This window comes from Manis pentadactyla, chromosome 4 (assembly GCF_030020395.1).
Source record: "Manis pentadactyla isolate mManPen7 chromosome 4, mManPen7.hap1, whole genome shotgun sequence".
NCBI lineage: Eukaryota > Metazoa > Chordata > Mammalia > Pholidota > Manidae > Manis > Manis pentadactyla.
The window spans coordinates 144,244,578-144,265,220 of record NC_080022.1 but is presented as its reverse complement, the minus strand read 5'-3'; the positions used below and the strand labels follow the sequence as shown (position 1 = coordinate 144,265,220).

At 47.3% G+C, this 20,643-nt stretch overlaps 1 protein-coding gene across 2 annotated transcripts in view; it reads left to right on the top strand.

Moving 5' to 3' along the window:
- Window positions 1–20,570, top strand: part of SUPT6H (SPT6 homolog, histone chaperone and transcription elongation factor) — a 30,252-nt gene extending 9,682 nt beyond the window's left edge. For both annotated transcript variants that reach the window (XM_057501111.1, XM_057501112.1), the window contains 31 exons: window positions 1,130–1,403; window positions 1,791–1,892; window positions 2,139–2,255; window positions 2,596–2,685; window positions 2,844–2,986; window positions 3,623–3,771; window positions 3,907–4,005; window positions 4,484–4,613; window positions 4,699–4,849; window positions 5,017–5,171; window positions 5,363–5,558; window positions 5,960–6,099; window positions 6,223–6,340; window positions 7,148–7,224; window positions 7,473–7,608; window positions 7,905–8,042; window positions 8,121–8,288; window positions 8,860–8,987; window positions 10,114–10,321; window positions 10,830–10,977; window positions 11,393–11,535; window positions 12,399–12,539; window positions 13,579–13,774; window positions 14,144–14,382; window positions 15,817–15,930; window positions 16,102–16,226; window positions 18,086–18,198; window positions 18,469–18,546; window positions 18,649–18,815; window positions 19,283–19,470; window positions 19,772–20,570. In XM_057501111.1, coding sequence (XP_057357094.1) covers window positions 1,130–1,403; window positions 1,791–1,892; window positions 2,139–2,255; window positions 2,596–2,685; window positions 2,844–2,986; window positions 3,623–3,771; window positions 3,907–4,005; window positions 4,484–4,613; window positions 4,699–4,849; window positions 5,017–5,171; window positions 5,363–5,558; window positions 5,960–6,099; window positions 6,223–6,340; window positions 7,148–7,224; window positions 7,473–7,608; window positions 7,905–8,042; window positions 8,121–8,288; window positions 8,860–8,987; window positions 10,114–10,321; window positions 10,830–10,977; window positions 11,393–11,535; window positions 12,399–12,539; window positions 13,579–13,774; window positions 14,144–14,382; window positions 15,817–15,930; window positions 16,102–16,226; window positions 18,086–18,198; window positions 18,469–18,546; window positions 18,649–18,815; window positions 19,283–19,470; window positions 19,772–19,958 — 4,558 coding nt within the window. In that variant the 3' untranslated portion in view covers window positions 19,959–20,570. The remainder of the gene's footprint in view (window positions 1–1,129; window positions 1,404–1,790; window positions 1,893–2,138; window positions 2,256–2,595; window positions 2,686–2,843; window positions 2,987–3,622; window positions 3,772–3,906; window positions 4,006–4,483; window positions 4,614–4,698; window positions 4,850–5,016; window positions 5,172–5,362; window positions 5,559–5,959; window positions 6,100–6,222; window positions 6,341–7,147; window positions 7,225–7,472; window positions 7,609–7,904; window positions 8,043–8,120; window positions 8,289–8,859; window positions 8,988–10,113; window positions 10,322–10,829; window positions 10,978–11,392; window positions 11,536–12,398; window positions 12,540–13,578; window positions 13,775–14,143; window positions 14,383–15,816; window positions 15,931–16,101; window positions 16,227–18,085; window positions 18,199–18,468; window positions 18,547–18,648; window positions 18,816–19,282; window positions 19,471–19,771) is intronic.
- The last annotated feature ends 73 nt before the right edge of the window (window positions 20,571–20,643 follow it).

The window sequence follows — 20,643 nt, the reverse complement described above, 5'->3', positions numbered from 1 at the left end:
GACCACCAGAAGACAGTAGGTAGACATTAAAGAAAAATAGTAAAATAAGTTAGCATATGACAAATGCAAAACATAGACAAAAACATAGTATGGTAGAAAAGCACTTGATCAGAAGTCGAGATCTGGATTCTATCCAAATTCTGATACTCATCAGGCATATGACCTTGAATAAGTCATTTAAAGCAGTGGTTCTGCAAACTAGTGTCTACAGGTCAAATCCAGCTCCACCTGTTTTGTTTTGTTTTTTCGTAATTTTTTTTTGGTATCATTAATCTACAATTACATGAAGAACATTATGTTTTCTAGGCTCCCCCCTTCATCAAGTCCCCCCCCCCACACACAAACCCCATTATAACATTATACATGCTAATCGTAATGCTCCCTTTCTTTTTCCCCGCCCTTACCCCTCCCTTCCCACCCATCCTCCCCAGTCCCTTTCCCTTTGGTAACTGTTAGTCCATTCTTGGGTTCTGTGAATCTGCTGCTGTTTTGTTCCTTCAGTTTTTCTTTGTTCTTATACTCCACATATGAGTGAAATCGTTTGGTACTTGTCTTTCTCCGCCTGGCTTATTTCACTGAGCATAATATCCTCTAGCTCCATCCATGTTGTTGCAAATAGTAGGATTTGTTTTCTTCTTATGGCTGAATAATATTCCATTGTGTATGTGTACCACATCTTTATCCATTCATCTACTGATGGACACTTAGGTTGCTTCCATTTCTTGGATATTGTAAATAGTGCTGTGATAAACATAGGGGTGCATCTGTCTTTTTCAAACTGGGCTGTTGCATTCTTAGGGTAAATTCCTAGAAGTAGAATTCCTGGGTCAAATGGTATTTCTATTTTGAGCATTTTGAGGAACCTCCATATTTACATTCCCACCAGCAGTGTAGGAGGGTTCCCCTTTCTCCACAACCTCACCAACATTTGTTGTTTGTCTTTTGGATGGTGGCCATCCTTACTGGTGTGAGGTGATATCTCATTGTGGTTTTAATTTGCGAATATGCTTTTTTATTAATCCTTCTCTTCACTTTCCTAGCCCCCTTGGGGCAAATAAAGGATCTATGCAAGGGCTGCATTTCTCCTCTCACCAGCACCTTGGCCCAACTGCCTTGCTTTCACCCACAGGGCCTTGCAAGAAGCCCAGGAGATTTTTGGTGTGGACTTTGACTATGATGAATTTGAGAAATACAATGAGTATGATGAAGAACTAGAGGAAGAATATGAGTATGAGGACGATGAGGCTGAAGGTGAGATCCGAGTCCGGCCCAAGAAGACCACCAAGAAGCGTGTGAGCCGCAGGAGCATCTTTGAGATGTATGAGCCCAGTGAGCTGGAAAGCAGCCACCTCACAGATCAGGACAATGAAATCCGAGCCACTGACCTGCCTGAAAGATTCCAGGTAAGAAACCACCAGCTTCTGTCCTTCTGCTGATTTGCTATCACCTGCTGTAAGCCTCCTTGCTACCAGGGTTGTAACAGAGAAACACTCTACCAACAATCCCATATGGAATGGTATCTAGGAAGTCGGCTTTGAACCCCTTCACATCACAGGGTGCAGGGAGTCCACCTCTTAGAGGAGGGAAGATAAACTCTCATGCTGCTTGTGGTTTTTGAAATGGCACTCTTTTTTTAACCAGTAGATGAAATTCCTCCTCCTCGCCAGGACCACGCTCTTCTGGGTACTGGAAATGTGTACCTGCAGAGCACACATTTTTATCCAGAAGTGTGTGTCTTTTCTATGTGGGATACAAGATAAAGTCAGTCTCACTCACCTTATCATCTGCAGCTCCGCTCCATCCCAGTCAAGGGGGCTGAAGATGATGAACTAGAAGAAGAAGCTGACTGGATCTACAGGAATGCCTTTGCCACACCAACCATTTCTCTGCAGGTACCCATAAAAGGGTCCTTGTGTTTTGACCTGAACCAGAATCCACTTCATCAAGATGAGGAGCTGCTCCTCTCCTGCCCAAAACATCTGGGTGCCTAGAACAGAACAGTATGTGTGTGCATGCAGATGTATGAGAGAGATTTTCTAGTTTCTATCTGACAAGGCTGTCCTGTGCAGCAGTGCCATGTGTGGTTAGACAAAACAAGTGACAGCGTTGTTGCTGTTTGTCTTTTCTCCCGACTATAGGAAAGCTGTGACTACCTAGACCGAGGACAGCCAACCAGCAGCTTCAGTCGAAAAGGGCCCAGCACAATTCAGAAAATTAAAGAGGCCCTGGGCTTCATGCGAAATCAGCATTTTGAGGTAGCACTTGAAGCTTTGGTGACCCATTGGTTAGAAATTCAGCTAGAGGGTGAAGGAAAAATAGCTCCTAAGTCAGACAAAGAGCCCCCTTCTCCTGTCCTCAGCAGTGGTCCCTTGATGCAAGAAGTGTGAGGACCGCAGGAGACTCTATAAAGATCAAGAGAATGATGCTCCCCTGTCTGTAGCATTATTTTCCCTGTCCTGGCATGTGCCCTGGACAGGCTTGGAAGAGACTCACACTTCTGAATGCTGAGTTTCCTGCAACTTTTTATCCCTCTGGCAAAGGGGGTCCTTGCAGATCTTGCCTCTCTGGTTGACTGCAGTCTCCTTGCCGCTGTAGGTGCCTTTTATTGCCTTCTACCGAAAGGAGTATGTGGAGCCAGAGTTGCACATCAATGACCTCTGGAGGGTGTGGCAGTGGGATGAAAAGGTAAAGTGGACCTATGCGTCCTAAGGGGTTGAGGGTTGGATTGGGTACCACTACTCCTGTACATATCAGGTAGCAGCCAAACCCCCCAGCCTGTCAGGCTTCCCCCAGGGTCTCCAAGACTGGACACTGGCCCTTACTCCTGCCCTATCCTGTCCTAGTGGACCCAGCTGAGGATCCGCAAAGAGAACCTAACGAGACTTTTTGAGAAGATGCAGGGTTATCAGTACGAACAAATCTCTGCTGATCCTGACAAACCCCTTGCTGATGGCATCCGGGCTCTGGACACCACCGACATGGAAAGGTAGCATATATAGGATTCACTCTGTTACAGAGAGCCCTCAGACAAAAGGCAGGCCCCCCAGTAGCATTGTAACCTTGCAAAATTCTCAGCACAGGGCCCCATCCCTCAGAAATCCAATTTGTCAACGCATCAGAAGTGATCTTTCTGACAAATTCATGTTAGTTATCCATAGTGGTATAAAAGATTAAAAGAATCAGATACGTTTGCTGACCGGTATATTATTCCCTGCATGTAAAGCTATAGGGGAGACCAAATTATAACCAGAAAGATGAGCCTGGAATCAGAACTATGGAAAAGGAGCAGATGATTTTGGTGGCCAGCAAGCATCATGAAGCTGAGAAGGGACACTATCTCAAGGATCTGAATCTTGCTGGAGGCATGTGGCCTCATCTGCCTCTCCCCTTTTTTTTCCCATTTCTAACAACCACCAACCACCATTTGTTTGACATAATTCTTCTTTTAAGGAACCTTGGTTGCAATTAAGTCATGGCCAGGAGCCATTGTATGTCTCTAATTAGAGAATACAAGCACCCATCCTAGTTGGGATCTTGCCTCATGGAAATTGGACCTCTTATAGCAGAACTGGGGTACACCCTTTCTCAGTGACAATTGAGGTGTTATGTCCCTTCGTTCCAGGCTTAAGGATGTACAGTCAATGGATGAGCTGAAAGATGTCTACAACCATTTCCTACTTTATTATGGCCGTGACATCCCTAAGATGCAGAATGCTGCCAAGGCCAGCCGCAAGAAGCTGAAGCGTGTTAGGGAAGAGGGAGACGAGGAAGGTGAGTGCTGGAAAAGAAAACCCAGGGGATTGGTGGCCCTAATATCTCCAAAGATGCCCGTGGGGGATTCTCTACATGTGTCAGATACTTGGGAGTGATTGGAAACTAGAATACTAATTCGTGTTTTCTTCCCAGGTGAAGGTGAAGAGGCAGAAGATGAGGAACAGAGGGGACCAGAGCTCAAGCAGGCTTCCCGCCGGGACATGTACACCATCTGTCAGAGCGCGGGGCTAGGTAAAAGCTAGCTGCTTTGTGACCTGGGCACTCCAGCCATGAGCAAGGGGAAATCCCTGAGAGGCCCTGGTGGGAAGAGGACTCTCAGGACATCTGAGTGAATCACTAATCCAGTCCTGAACACCTGGTCCCATGACCTACACCTACCCAGTAATGAGCCAGCCTCTCAAATCCTAAAGGAATGGAAAACTCACAGATCAGAGGGAGGGGAGTCCATCCTATCTTTGGGAAATTCTTTATTTGAACTATAGTTTCCACCTTGGTTCTGAGCCCAAGAGTCACACAGAAAATTTCTGTTCTTTCTACCATATAATAGCCTATCAATTGTTTAAAGTCAGTTTTTTCATTGTTATTTGCAAGGTAGTCTGGTCCTGCTCATTCATGACTGCTTTAAAGTCTGGGGCCCAGAATTGCTGCTCTAGACTGTGAGAGCCAAGAGATTGGTCAGCCCAGCTGTTGCCTCTCCTGTTTGCTTTAGATGGCCTGGCCAAGAAATTTGGGCTTACTCCTGAGCAATTCGGGGAGAACCTCCGGGACAGCTACCAACGGCATGAGACAGAGCAGTTCCCTGCAGAGCCCTTGGAGCTGGCCAAGGATTACGTTTGCAGGTAGGCATGCAGCAGGCAGCTGGCGGGAGGAGGGGCGTAAGGGCAAAGGCGTTGTCATCCTGCAGCTCCCACATTTTCCCTACAGCCAGTTCCCTACACCAGAAGCTGTGCTGGAAGGTGCCCGCTACATGGTAGCCCTGCAGATTGCCCGAGAACCCCTTGTTCGGCAAGTGCTGCGGCAAACTTTCCAGGAGAGAGCAAAACTAAATATAACCCCCACCAAGAAAGGCAGAAAGGTGAGCTTGGTAAAGGGCTTTGATCCAGCATGTGATCCAACTCTCTGACTGAACTGAGTTCCTTGCCTTCACGCTTAGGGGAGCTGTCTGCTTAACAGCAGAGAGGCAGGCTTTTCTTCCTGAGTCAGGCCCGTTGGTAGGCTGATGACCCCTCTTGATGTGTACAGGATGTGGATGAGGCCCACTTTGCTTACTCCTTCAAGTACTTAAAGAACAAACCTGTGAAGGAGCTGAGAGATGATCAGTTCCTCAAGATATGCCTGGCTGAAGATGAAGGGCTGCTCACCATTGACCTCAGCATAGATATGAAGGGGATAGAAGGGTAAGCAGTGCTCTGGAGTGGGGGCTCTTTTGGGAGGGAGGGGTGGATCCCTCACAGCATGAACCACAATTTCCACAATTTCACAATTGAGCAAGCCATTGTCCCCAGTTCACTCAGAGTGTTTGTGGATGTTTGCCTATCACCTTTGCTCCATCCCTCCATCCTTGACACCAAGTGTTGTCTTTCTTCAGCTATGGCAACGATCAGACATACTTCGAAGAGATCAAACAGTTTTACTACCGAGACGAGTTCAGCCACCAGGTGCAGGAGTGGAACCGGCAACGTACGATGGCCATTGAGCGAGCTCTGCAGCAGTTCCTCTATGTGCAGATGGCCAAGGAGCTCAAGAACAAGCTGCTGGTTGAAGCCAAAGAATATGTCATAAAAGTAAGGACAGAAATTCATGCCTTCTAGCCATATAATTGTCCCTAACTAGAGCTGAGAGTGAAGGAACTCTTTCATAGTAGTCCTGTAGCTGATGGAGAAACACTGAGACAGATGGAGCATAAGCTGAGAGGGAGTACCAACAATGCCACACATCACCCCAAGGCCTGCCCACTCAAGGCCTTTGCCGCCTCTCCCAACCAAACATTCTTTGTTTATGTCACTGTCTTCGCTATACTGTCCTTTATACAAAAGCAAGGTATGCCTTCAGATTGTGAGCCTGCCAGGGACAAGGAACAGATGCACATATGAATACTTCCTTTGCACACACATGCCTGCATTTATCTCCGTAAGTGTATTCAGCGACTCTGATGGCCATAGCATCTGGTATTTATCCTCCCCAGGCCTGTAGTCGAAAGCTCTACAACTGGTTGAGGGTGGCACCCTACCGGCCAGATCAACAGATAGAGGAAGATGATGACTTTATGGATGAGAACCAGGGAAAGGGCATCCGAGTCCTAGGCATCGCTTTCTCCTCTGCCAGGTAACTGCCTATTACTACCTGCCTGGCGTCATCCATTAATCCATCTTCCTGATGTCATTCTTGTCTTACTCATACTCTGCTATTTCTGATTATCACACTGTTCTTTTTCTGTCCGGCTGGCAGAGATCACCCTGTGTTCTGTGCCCTCGTCAATGGTGAAGGAGAAGTGACAGACTTCCTCCGGTTGCCTCATTTTACCAAACGGCGGACTGCATGGAGAGAGGAAGAACGGGAAAAGAAGGCAAGTGGCTAGGCTGGTGGGGTCACCGAGTGCACATCTTGAGTACATGTTAGAATTCAGCAGAGGTGATTATTGCCTACACAGCATCCCATGCTAGGCCCTGATTATCTTTGACCCAGTCCCTGGCTCCTCAAGTCCTGGGATATCTTACTTCTGTAGACAGTAGATGGCACTCAAGTTCTGGTGTAGAATTACTTCTGACTTAAGGCCAGTTCCTAGGCTCCTGTGCTTCTGGAAACTGCCATTACTGCCTCTGTTCTTACTAGCATCTGGGTCATCCTGTTCCAGGAGCTGAAAGCCACTGAGGCATTAAGCCAGCCTTTTCCCTGCATTAGCCTTTCAGTGTTTCTTTTTCTAAGGAAAGAGGAATTTGAATTCATCTTGTGTGTTTGCCTCTAATTTTTTTAACCTAATGTTGTCTTTCAGTTTTGCTGATAGAGCTCCATTCTAAAAAGTAATTTTTAACAAACAAATGTTTTTTAAAAGGAAAGATCTTGAAATGGAGATCAGAACAGTCCTGACTGCCAGGCAGTGATTTATGTTAAAAAAAGACCCAAGTATGTTTAGTTAACCACAATCTAAGTATAAACCAGAAGTACAATAATCTTAGATGAACTGATATATAATATTCAAACCAGAGGTCTTAGTCTCTTTGTTTTGTGTTACAGTTAGACAACAAGTGATACATCGTGTCTAACTTAAAGCTTACTATTCTCTTGTGTTACAAGCTCTTGAGTTACTTAGGAGAGAGAACTGCTTGAATCTCGCTATCCTCAGAGCCATTCAGCTAGTTTTCTTTCAATACAGGCTCAAGACATTGAAACCCTAAAGAAATTTCTTCTCAACAAAAAGCCTCATGTGGTGACAGTTGCAGGAGAAAACAGGTAGGGGCCCCAGGGGATTGGACCAGACCTGGCTGAAAGTCATTCATCTCCTGTTACTGAATCTGGCATATGCCTATAACAGAGTGGGCATGTGCCTTGATTATATCCCTATCTCCAGGGGTTGTCTTCAAAGCCCTTTCTTCCCCCAACCTCATCCCCATCCCCACTCCCACATCCAAGCCACAAGGCTGCCCATCCCTAAGAAACTATCCAGAAATTGCCCTGACCAACACCCCTCATCCCTCCAGGGACGCCCAGATGTTAATTGAGGATGTGAAGCGCATAGTGCATGAGCTGGACCAGGGCCAGCAGCTGTCCTCTATCGGGGTGGAGCTGGTTGACAACGAGTTGGCCATTCTCTATATGAACAGCAAGAAGTCAGAGGTAATACTGGACTTCTACCCTTAAGACTTGCACAGGCAAGAGCTACCAATCCCAGGGAGGTTTAATAGGGAGACAAAGGTTATTGGGCACAGGACTGCATCTGTTCACTTACCACGAAAAGGTACTCCATTTTGCCAGTCATGGTTCTGATTGGGAGCCCCAGAGATTAAATAGGTACCAGGAAAAAGGGTCCAGAGGCAATGAGAAAGTGTCTTACAGCCAGACTGGTTTGGATTTCCTCTTGCTGTTAGAGCTGAGGGGGCTTTATGGCTGTTCTGACCCTCGTTTGACTGCAGGCAGAGTTCCGGGATTACCCTCCAGTGCTGAGACAGGCCGTCTCCCTGGCCAGGCGCATCCAGGACCCTCTGATTGAATTTGCCCAGGTGTGCAGCTCTGATGAAGACATCCTGTGTCTCAAATTTCACCCCTTGCAGGTGAGTAGGATTTGACAGGCAGGCCTAGGTGGGCGGAATGACACAACAACCTTATCCGTCCCTGCTGTGTGTCAACAGGAGCATGTGGTGAAAGAGGAGCTGCTCAACGCCTTGTACTGTGAATTTATCAACCGAGTCAATGAGGTTGGGGTCGATGTCAACCGTGCCATTGCCCACCCTTACAGCCAAGCGTTAATCCAGTATGTCTGTGGCCTGGGACCTCGAAAAGGGACCCACCTTCTGAAGGTAGGACTGGGTTGAATCGGGAAATGAGAGAGATTCCTATTTCATTGAGCCTTTACACTATGCCAGTGTGATTTGACAGGAAGACCAGGGTGAGAGACTTGTCCAGAGTCATCCAGCTAGTGAGAGTCAGAGTCAGACTTCAGACTCAGGTGGCCACGCTTTGTTCATCACTACTGTGAAGCATAAGCCTCAGTCTTAAACAGGTGGAAGAAAGCAAGAGTACTAGTCAAAAAACCTTAAGACAGTGGTTTTTCCAGTGGGAAGAAAAAGGATTCCAGTTGAGAGGGTATGCAGGGAGCTTCAAGTTATTAGTAATATTTTGTTTCTCAAGCTACAGATACTTTAGTGTATATTTTATCATTAACTTTTAAGCCATATGTTAGTTATATATTGTCTTTGTTAGATACAGTTTATTAAAATAATTATTTTATTAGCAGACAGTGTGGTATAGTGCTCAGATATTGGATTGTGGGGACAGAGTTCTGATCATAGAGGGTTTCCCATAAGACTGAAAGCAGGCTGGGAGGGGGTCCTACCTACTGCTCTGGCTCACTCCAGGCCTCTCTCCTAGATCCTGAAGCAGAACAACACCAGACTTGAGAGCCGGACCCAGCTGGTCACCATGTGCCACATGGGTCCCAAGGTCTTCATGAATTGCGCTGGCTTCCTCAAGATTGACACAGCCTCCCTGGGGGACAGGTGATACCCTCTGCTTGGGTGGGCCAAGAAGAATTCCCTTGGGCTTGGCTTTGGGGATTCAGGGGACTGTAGTTGTCAAAGGGCCACAAGCCAATTAAATTAGGGAATGTTTTAAAGCAAAGGTGAGGAACCTTTATTCGGTCAAGAGCCTCTGACCTATGGAAAAGATCGGTTCAGTTATGTAAAGCTTTTTTTATATGAGAGAAACATAAAAAGAACCAACTTAGTTCATCAATTAAGGGCAGGAAACATAAGACTGTTCATTAAACACAAACTTGTTCTGTTACTATGATTATGGTTTCTCATGGCTAGTAAGGGTGGAAGTAACAGGGGCAATGGAAAAGGAGTCTGTGGGGTATGAGGACACAAAAGAGGGGGAGAAAGGTGCAGTATGTTTTGAGATGATGTTATTGAGAGAAAGTTCTATTGGACTTTGGACTTCACTATTGACCTCTTCCTCTCCAGAAGTTGTCAACTCAGTCTTTGGAGGATCTTTTCCACGGGCACATAGCTCCTCATTCCATAATGGAAATCAGTGGGGAAATAGGCTTCAAGTTCTAAAACTTCATTTTCCACCCAGCTTTGCTGTAACACTCCACGAATAACATAGGTCCATGTGAGTGCACGGGCAAGACCAGCCTGGGAAGGCTTTATGGGGGAAAATAGCTGTCAGCAAATTCTTAAAGGTCTTTTCCCCCTTCTTGTTTTATCTTACTGTAAGACTTGTGTAAGTTCATTATATAAAATTCAACATACAAAAATGTTATGCAGAAAGTGGAAGTCCCCCATAATCCCACTCCCCAGAAATAACTACCATAACAATTTGTTGTATACTGCAACTTTTCTAAATTTTATTTTTGCTATGCATTTACTAACTACCCATTTACTACAAAAATGGGATCATATGGTTCATAGTGTTTTGCAGTGCATTTTTCACGTACCAATATATTGTGCCCATCTCTCCATGTCAGCACACATAGATCTACCTCATTTTTAATGGCTGTATAGTATTCCATTATATGGAGGTACCCTAATTTATTTAACCAGTTCCCCATTGGTGGACATTCGGGTTGTGACTAGGAGCCTCTTGTTTTATATCCTTACCCCTTTTCTGCCTTTCCTTCAGCACCGATTCATACATTGAAGTTCTTGATGGTTCCCGAGTCCACCCTGAGACCTATGAGTGGGCCAGGAAGATGGCAGTGGATGCTTTGGAATATGATGAATCAGCCGAGGATGCCAACCCTGCTGGAGCTCTTGAAGAAATCTTGGAAAATCCAGAGCGACTCAAGGACCTGGACCTTGATGCCTTTGCGGAGGAACTGGAGAGGCAGGTGGGTAACAGTGTAGAAGGTCTGGTACAGATAACATCCCAAGTGGCCTAGATGGGGGGAAACTGTGGCAGCAAATCTCCAGAAGAAATCCTGATACTACTAGTGTGGAAGACTTAATCTCTCTTCTCCCTGCCTATAGTATCCCGGGTTTCTAGGATATTTTTGGTCTGCTTGTTAAGAAACCAAGGAAGTCTGAGACTGCTACATTCGTTGTGGGGGAGGGAAGGAGCAGGGAGGAAGTCAGTAGTAGAGTTTCCTTCTAGGCCCTCTTCCTTCTTTCCAACAGCACAGCTTTGCATTTGTCTGTTTTATGCATTGGGGCTCCATAAACATCTTTATTACAGAACAGTGTTTCATGACTTAAGTTGGAAACCTCCCACTGTAAATGTGGAAGGGCAAGAAGAGCAGCCCTGCTAGGAGCCAACTAGCCTGTTCCTTTCCTTGGGCCCCCATGTGGCTCAGGTTGGGGAACACTTGCAAGACTCTTTCTGATTGGCTTCTTCCCCAGGGCTATGGCGACAAACACATCACCCTGTATGACATCCGGGCAGAACTGAGCTGTCGGTATAAGGACCTCCGGACAGCCTACCGGTCTCCCAACACAGAGGAAATCTTCAATATGTTAACCAAAGAAACACCAGAGACCTTCTACATTGGTAAATTCTGGGTTTGTCTGTGAGTTGGATTGGGATATGTAGGGTGAGGGATGCATTTACTGTGTGTTCAAACCAAGCAGTAAGTCCAACAGAACGAGGCAGATTTGTACTGTAAATATCAGAGAAACTTTTAAAGATTAGAAAGCCCTGAACTACAAGTCAAATCTGAGTTCAAGGTCAAATTAAATCTTCAACGTGCTGCTGCAGGATCTTCATGGAGACACTCTCATAGGCCTCATTTTCCCATCATCAATTCAGGAAGATTTCCCTTTTCCAAGGCTGTGAGGGAAATCAAAGGAGATGCTATAAAACAGATATTCTGTCACTAAAAGGTTGGTGGGAAAGAGTCACCTCTCCGGTTCTCTTAGCCTGCTCCCCATTTTCTTTTCCCCTCCCTGTCTTTCCCTTCCTCCAGGAAAACTGATCATCTGCAATGTCACTGGCATTGCCCACAGGCGTCCTCAGGGTGAGAGCTATGACCAGGCGATCCGCAATGATGAGACAGGGCTGTGGCAGTGCCCCTTTTGTCAGCAGGACAACTTCCCTGAACTCAGCGAGGTACATGTTCTCATAGTCACCGAGTTTTCTTGATTGAATTGTCTCAGTGCCTTAGAAAGAAGTCAGGAATAGGGTCATTTGAGATCATGCTCTTACCAATAAACACACAAAGAAGGAAGATGGCTAGAACACATACAGGTCAAACATTAAGTCCCTCCATATGCCAGTCAGAAGGGATTTACATGTGTTCCTTCAGTTCTGGCTTGGTTCTTAACCCTTGTTTCACATTTTCTGGGGATCTAGCTCAACCACATTAGAGACATAGGACATGCATTTCTTACCTAAAGGGTAGGAATGGTGTCCCTATACATGCTAGTTAGGAGGTTTCTGTAGGCTACCTTCAGTTTTTTCATTCTCCACATGCATTTTAATTTTTCCCACATTCTTCTAGATACCATCTGTCTTTCTGATGACCAGAAATCATTCCACCCTGTGAGCTTTTTCTGGGTCCTCAAATGTTATTAGGCAGATTGTAAGACAATTTTCTCAACTTTACCCAATAAAAGAAGTTGGTGGAATTTGTCCAAGATAAAAGAAAGCTAAGGGGTGCCTGGTTTATGTAATGAGTTGTTTTAAGGAGACTGATATATATATCTCTTAAGCCCACTAGATCAGAACAAAATGGGAGGGAGGAGACTCAGTTGCAGCTAGAGGCACATACAGATTAGATTAACATAAAAGATCAGTCAGTCGTGCCAAACATCCTTAAGCATCAAGGAACATTATTCAAATTCAATTTTGGTTTTTGGACCATGTTGCTAGGTGTCAATGGTAAAATAAGTTACACTGCTCCTGGCAGCTCTTCTGAACATGTGACCTCTAGACTCTTAATGAACAAGCTCCTCTCCTAATGTTCACTTTAGGTCTGGAACCACTTTGACAGCGGTTCATGCCCAGGCCAGGCTATTGGTGTAAAAACACGGCTAGACAATGGTGTCACCGGCTTCATCCCCACCAAATTCCTCAGCGATAAAGTGGTAAAGCGGCCAGAGGAACGAGTAAAGGTAGATGAACTATGGGGCTAAGCATCTGGTGCAGTTTTTGGCACTCAGATTGAACTCTGAATTTGGGTTGTTTCCCCCAGAAGTTAGGTTCTGTTCCGAGTGGCTGCAGTGAGGAGGATATTTAAGAGGATTTATAACTTAACTGGAAGAAGCCCAGACAAAAAGCATCTGAGTGAGGAATAGCTTTTGTTCATTGCCTCCGTGAAGTTTCATCAAGTTGCCTGCCGTTTGGGAGAGGGCTGTCCTTTCCAGTATGGGAAGCTGTAGTTTAGTCCATCAGGCAGGAAGCAGGGCCCAGCATTACATGCTGCAAAATGGAAAGGCTAGTTTCCCTTTCTGTTCTAATGTTCTCCTGCAGTAGCCACCATTTATTATATACCCACTAAATACCAGCTCTTGATGTTTACATATGTTGTCCCTAAGGAAACATTCCCTTCTTTTTTCAAAGAAATTTGGGTGCCTTTTCCAGGATCATCTAGTTAGCAGTGTGGCTGGTACCAGATCTGCCAAATTCTCTGGTTCTAAGTGTTGTGAACCCTTGAGAATTAGGGATTTAGGGAGGCTGGGGAAAGACATTCCTAATAAATGAAGCTAAGGAGATTTTTCAAAAGAAAGAGCCATACAGAGTAACTGTCTTTTATCACTGCTGAGACAGGAGATCTCAAGGTGGGATGAAGTACAAGAAACAGCTGTTATTTTGTTTCCCCTCCAGAAAGGGCCCTCAGGCTTTGATCTCACCATAGCAGCAGTAGTTAGGCAACTTGGTGGGAGAAGGGAATGTTGTCCATGACAGGATAGATCCCAGTTAGGCTCCAGTTAGCTTTCCTGCCTAGAATGGGAGGCTTCAGTGCAGGGTTGGGCCTATAGTCTGTAGAACAGACTCAACCCAGAACTCCTACTAATCTACCACTCAGGAGCTGGCTGGCTTTGGGCATATCACTCCACCTTTCTGCCTGGACTTCAGTTCTCTCATCTGTAAAATAGGGTACTGGGCTAGATCATCTTTGTCCCTTTCAGCTCAAATGTTCTGTGGATGTAGGTGGGAATGACTGTTCACTGCCGCATCATGAAGATCGACATTGAGAAGTTTAGCGCAGACCTGACCTGCCGCACCTCAGACCTCATGGACAGGAACAACGAGTGGAAACTGCCCAAGGACACATACTACGACTTTGACGCCGAAGCAGCAGACCACAAGCAGGAAGAGGACATGAAGCGGAAGCAGCAGCGGACCAGTAAGTATTTCCACGTCCGTGCGTGCACCCAGGTCTGGGCAGCTCTCCCTCTGCAGGTGCACATGCTGACAGCTGTATCCCAGGGTAGTGAGTGCTCAGATTTGAGGTGCTGAGGCCCCAAGACATTGTGGATGGGAGTCATTGACAGGGCTGGAAGCCAGGGTCTTCTTGGGTTATGTTTACTTTGCCAATACATGACTCTGAAAGCTTCATTCTCTCAGCACTGTAGGAGCCCAGATTATAATTGTTCACACCAGAGAATGATGTGAAAGACTCTCAGAATTTGACCATGGGTCAGAAATTAGTGGGCTGTTGCTGTTGGCTCCTGCTCCCATCGCCTGGTCTGTGCTTCTTTCCTGCCCTCTTCAGCATACATCAAGCGAGTGATCGCACACCCATCCTTCCATAATATAAATTTCAAGCAAGCAGAAAAGATGATGGAGACCATGGACCAGGGTGATGTGATCATCCGACCAAGCAGCAAGGGCGAGAATCACCTGACAGTGACCTGGAAAGTCAGTGATGGCATCTACCAGCATGTGGACATACGGGAAGAGGGCAAGGAAAATGCCTTCAGTCTAGGAGCCACCCTGTGGATCAACAGTGAGGTGAGAGCCAGCCCCTTCCCACTTCACATCCCACTCCTGCTTCCAGAAACAAGCCATTTCTGACTGCTTTCATCTGCCGTCAGTAACTTATATGCATTCTACATATCTGAGTTCTTTAGAACAACAAAACAGGAGGTTGGTTGTGAAATGACTTATTTGATTCAATTTTGTACATTTTGCCCCTCCTTTCCTATCCTCTGAATTTTAAAATAGATAACCTAGAGGGAGCCAGTTGAGGAAGAGGAGAAAATACACATGGAAGTGGACACACACACCAAGTGTCTCTGTTTTCAGTAGAAAGAAATTTTATGTAACTCCCTATTGTTTTCACATACCAAGGCAGAATCAGTTATGATTTAAAGGATTTTGTCTTGTAAGCTAATAAATCTGAGCACAGCTCAAACAGATGGATAAATTGAGGGGAACTTGCTCTGATGTGAGGCTACAGCAGGGCTAGAAGGCCATCCCTCCCGTGGGTTCTTTTTTTTTTAGATAATTATTTTTTATTGAAGGGTAGTTGACACACAGTATTGCATTAGTTTCAGGTGTACAACACAGTGATTCAACATTTATATACATGATAATTCTAGGTACCAGCTATCACCATACCAAGTTGTTACAATATTTTGACTATATTCCTTATGCTATACATTACATCCCGGTTACTTATTTATTTTACAATTGGAAGTGTGTATATATATATATATATTTTTTGTGTGTGTGTGTGTGTGAGGGCCTCTCTCGTATTTATTGATCAAATGGTTGTTAACAACAATAAAATTCTGTATAGGGGAGTCAATGCTCAATGCACAATCATTAATCCACCCCAAGCCTAATTTTCGTCAGTCTCCAATCTTCTGATGCATAACGAACAAGTTCTTACATGTAGAACAAATTCTTACACAATGAATAAGTTACATGGTGAACAGTACAAGGGCAGTCATCACAGAAGCTTTCAGTTTTGCTCATGCATTATGAACTATAAACAGTCAGTTCAAATATGAATATTCATTTGATTTTTATACTTGATTTATATGTGGATACCACATTTCTCTCTTTATTATTTTTAATAAAATGCTGAAGTGGTAGGTAGATACAACATAAAGGTAGAAAACATAGTTTAGTGTTGTAAGAGAGCAAATGTAGATGATCAGGTGTGTGCCCGTAGACTATGTGTTAATCCAAGCTAGACAAGGGCAATAAAACATCCACATATGCAGAAGATTTCTCTCAGAACAGGGGGGGTGAGGTTCTAAGCCTCACCTCTGTTGATCCCCAATTTCTCACTTGATGGCCCCCCTGCGACTGTGCCTGTCTTAGGTTGTTCCTCCCTTGAGGAATCTTACCGTGGGTTCTCTTCTGAGTGTATTTGACAAGGGGCCAGGAGTCTAAGCTCTGGATATGACTTATGTGGGCTTTACCTTCTTCCCACAGGAATTTGAAGACTTGGATGAGATTGTTGCCCGTTATGTCCAGCCCATGGCATCCTTTGCCCGGGACCTTCTGAACCACAAGTATTATCAGGACTGCAGTGGTGGAGACCGGAAGGTGAGCCCAGGGCCCTGTGAGAGATGATACCTCTCAGCCCCTTAAGGATGTATGCTTTCCCTTCGGTGTAGGGGTGCTCAGCTGATGAAGGAGGTGTACATCATGTGTGCACCAGACATCGTGTACCAAGCATGCTGCTATCCCAACCTCTCCCCCTCATTCTACCCCCAGAAATTAGAGGAGCTGCTCGTCAAAACTAAGAAGGAGAAGCCTACCTTCATCCCCTATTTCATCTGTGCCTGCAAGGAACTGCCCGGCAAGTTCCTGCTGGGATACCAGCCCCGGGGTAAACCCAGGTGAGCACTGGTGTTGAGAAGGTGCTGCCACTGGGATCCATAGCTAGGCTAGCAGGGGAGCTAGAGTTCCCAGAGCAGTACTCTCTCTGGTTCCACTGGACTGCCTTTCTCCTCTTATCTGTTAGAACACAGGCAGAGGTTGGAGGCGGGGAGAGGGTGATGATTTAGAGGTTAAAAGCAAAGATTCAGGAAGAAAGGTGCTTTCATCAGCCCCATGAAGAAAGAGTTCCCTTTGCCTCTTCTCCCTCCCAGAGAGTGATGGAAGGCAGTGCCCTCTCCACTTGACTGGCAACAGTCGGGGCCAGCACACTGGTCTGGTCTCTCGCTTCTTACTCTCTGCTTCACCCTCGCCAGGGCTCTCAGCGCCTGGTGGCTCACTATTGCTGTACGGTACTAATAATTCTTCTGCCTAATGAGGAAGGGGTGGGTCAGGAAAGCTGCTTCCTACTGTCAGTCTGCTGTGCTCCCTTTGGGTATGACTGACAGGCTGGCCTTCCAAGGTATGCCTTTATCTAGGTCCGTCTAGTGCTCTCCCTGAATTGGACAGAGTCCAATTTCCCTAGACCTGCTTTCTTTGTGTCTTTTACCCAGACTGATAACCATACCGGCCTTCTCTCCACTGCCATCCTCCCTTTAGCTCTTGGCCTAAGTCTGTGCATTTCTGTTCTTACCATGTACTGCCTGCTTGTGATGCACAGCATAGACAGTATTAGTAGGGGCTCGGCAGCCAGATGACAAGAAGCTTTAGACTCTGGACCATGCATCATTTGGGGCACATTTGGAAGATTATGCTTTTTTCTAAGAAGCCATTTCTGACTCACCAACATGCTTCCAGAGGATGGCAGCCAGGGCTGGGGGACAGCCCTGAACCTATAGGATGAGTGTGAAGAATTTAGTGCATGTAAAGCACTTATCACACCTAAAATAGGGTTGTGTTCAATTAAGGACAGCTGTCAACACCCAACAGACAGTGCTAACTACTGCAAAGTTCTCATTTAAGCATTAAGGGAAATGGTCCCATGAGAAACAGTTGAACAAACAAGGGACTTTTATCTGGGAGCAGGGGGCAACATGATAGCTTCCCATGGGGGCACAGACTCCTTGTGTTGCACAATTAACCACACTTGAGTAGATTTATGAAGCAGGTTTCAGCTTAAATGAGAACTTTGCAGTAGTTAGCACTGTCTGTTGGGTGTTGACAGCTGTCCTTAATTGAACACAACCCTATTTTAGGTGTGATAAGTGCTTTACATGCACTAATTCTTCACACTCATCCTATAGGTTTAGGTGCTGTTTGCCTCATTTTACAAATGAAACTGAGATTTGGGTTTAGTAACTAGGTCCCAAGTCACATAGGTGGTAAGTAGCAGAGCCAAAACTGGAACTAGAACTGAGTGAACCCAGTACCCATCCTCTTACCCACTCTGCAAAGTGTTGACTAAGGGTAGACTGACTGCCTTCTGGGGGCACTTCCAGATTCCAGCTCATGAGGAATTGTGCTTTGCTGGCCTGGGAGGTCCCTTCCAACCCTGACACCCTGTGAGTTCAGTCTCACCCTCACCTGTCATGTGGTGCCACCGTACTGCAGCCAGGATGGTGGCCCTGCCCCCAGCAAGCCCTCTCTGGCAGCCTGCATATAGCACACCAGGAGCTGCTGACTCCTGGCCTTGGCTGTGCACTGCTCACCTCCCAGTCAGAGCGCAGCCTTCTCTGACAGGGCCAGAGGCTGGCACTTCATCTCTCTCTCCTTTCCCCCAGCACCCGGTATGGCTCCTTCACCTGGTGGAGATCTGTTCCGGCCACTCTGTCATGGCTGGCCCCAAGTGGTATCTTATCCATATTTCCTTCTAAAATCCCAGGATAGAATATGTAACAGTGACTCCAGAAGGATTCCGGTACCGGGGCCAAATCTTCCCAACTGTGAATGGACTTTTCAGATGGTTTAAGGATCACTACCAGGACCCTGTGCCAGGTGAGTTCTGCTCACCCTGACTCCTGTGGTGTGGTTGGAGGGACACCTAGGCACTGAATCAGGGTAGTGGGGGGGAGGCAGGTGCAGCTTGTCGTAGATGTTCTTGTCCTGCTGCTCCAGCCTCCAGCATCAGGATGTCCTCCAACCACTGTCTCTGCAGCTTCCCTCCTCCTCTACACCCCTCCTCAGTACCTCCTCTCTAGCACCCTAATTGTGAAAACAGAAATAGGTTTCTGGAGGGATATAGCTAACTCTGGCCGTGTCCTACAGGCATCACTCCTAGTAGCAGCAGCAGGACCCGGACACCAGCTTCCATCAATGCTACCCCAGCCAACATCAACCTTGCAGGTGAGGGGCTCGTGCCTGGGCCTGGCAGTAAGGGCTGGAGGGGTGGAGCCGCCAGGACTTTGTCCTCTGACGTGCCCCTCCCCCACCCCGGTGTGCTTGCAGATCTGACACGGGCTGTGAACGCTCTGCCCCAGAACATGACCTCACAGATGTTCAGTGCCATTGCAGCCGTGACGGGCCAAGGACAGAATCCTAATGCTACCCCAGCCCAGTGGGCCTCCAGCCAGTATGGCTATGGTGGCAGTGGAGGGGGCAGCAGCGCTTACCACGTACGTGGCTCAGAGAGGAGGCTCCCTGTGGAGGGTGGGGAAGAGCAAAAGGGAGGGATCATCTTGTACCAACCCATGTCCATAGACTGGCTCTGACAGTGTTCACCATGAGTGGCTTCATATGCACAGATGGGGCTTCCATGGCCTTAGGAACTGTCTCCAATGAGTGTTCCCTTTCCCAGGCCCACTGAGGGGAAAGGGAATGAGAAAAAGGCCGACCTTTCCCCATTCCTTAGGATCTCTGAGACCCTCGAGCCACTAGGAACCTCAGGTGGTTGGGATTGGTGGGCCCTGTTGCTGTGCCAGCTCCCATCCCCCTGGCCTGTTTCTGTTGCTCAGAGCCACATACTGCTCAAGAGGGGTCAGCTGGAAAACTGCTGAGCTCAGGTTTTTAGCTTGCCAGAAGTTCACAATAAGGCCTAATAAGCCCAAAGCCCATACCCACTTAACTGTTCACCCTCCTCCAGGTATTCCCAACGCCAGCCCAGCAGCCAGTGGCCACACCACTGATGACCCCCAGCTACTCCTACACGACCCCGAGCCAGCCCATTACCACCCCGCAGTACCACCAGCTACAGGCCAGCACTACTCCCCAGACTGCCCAGGCGCAGCCCCAGCCCTCCTCCAGTTCGCGGCAGCGCCAGCAGCAGCCAAAGTGAGTATGTGGATGTGGCACCGGGCAGGTTACTGGTCAGGGCAGGTGTCAAGAGGAGGCTGAGGGTTGTTGCATAGGCAGGTGCTCTGGGTCTCCTGAGAGCCGTGACCCAGGTGATGTCCCCAGGAAACTGCTTTCTGGGAGAACAGAGGAGGGCAGTGTGATGGCTGGCCACAGCTGCTGCCCATTGCTTTGAGGTCCATTTCTGCAAGTGTGGACAGTCACTTGTGATTGGTAGGAAGGCTTCCTTCTAGTGAGCCCCTGAAGAAGCCCCATCTCAAAGGTTCCTTCTCCCTCCTAGGTCCAACAGCCACGCAGCCATTGACTGGGGGAAGATGGCGGAGCAGTGGCTACAGGAAAAGGAGGCAGAGCGGCGGAAACAGAAGCAACGACTGACACCTCGGCCCTCCCCCAGCCCCATGATCGAAAGCACCCCCATGTCCATTGCTGGTGATGCCACCCCACTCCTGGACGAGATGGATCGGTAGGGGGCCTGCTTCTAGGACTCTGGTTACCTCTGAGGCTGGGAGAGGCCTGGCTGCCTACTGCCTCACTCCCTGCCCCTCCTTTTCTGTCCATAAAGTGGCGTGAATTGACGTTCTCTTTGGTGGTCAGCCTGGATGGGCGACAGGCTGGATGGCCTTGTGACCTTGAGCTCAGTATACACTAGGCAACAATTCTCCCACTCCAGGCCCTCACCGACCACCTGTCCTGGGACCAGACTGGGAGGGGAGTGTGGCAGGGAAGAAGAGGAAGATGAGAATGAGAGTGGAACCGTTCTGTATTCTACTCCCTACAAGCCATTTTGAGCTTCTGCCCTCACCTGACTCTGGGCTGTGACCGGGGCATCAAGCTCAGCACACGAGTCTCCCCAGCTCTTGTGGGGAAAGGGATGCTATTTATTCAGTTTGGGGCAGGAGGGAGAGGAAGGAAAGTATTTTCTGACCCTGATGCCAACAGCTTGGGTGGCTGTCAAAGCAGGATTGCAGGGGATATTGGGGAGCAGCGCTAACCTACCCAGTCCCCGCCTGGCCACCCTCACCCACCTGCTGCCTCCACCGCTTCCTGCCTGTCATTTGAATAAACAGTGTTTCTATAGAGCACTTGGCAAAGCCTCTCCGACTCTCTGGCTTTTGAGGGGTGGCTTTCAAAGCAGCGTTTGGAGCTTTGAGG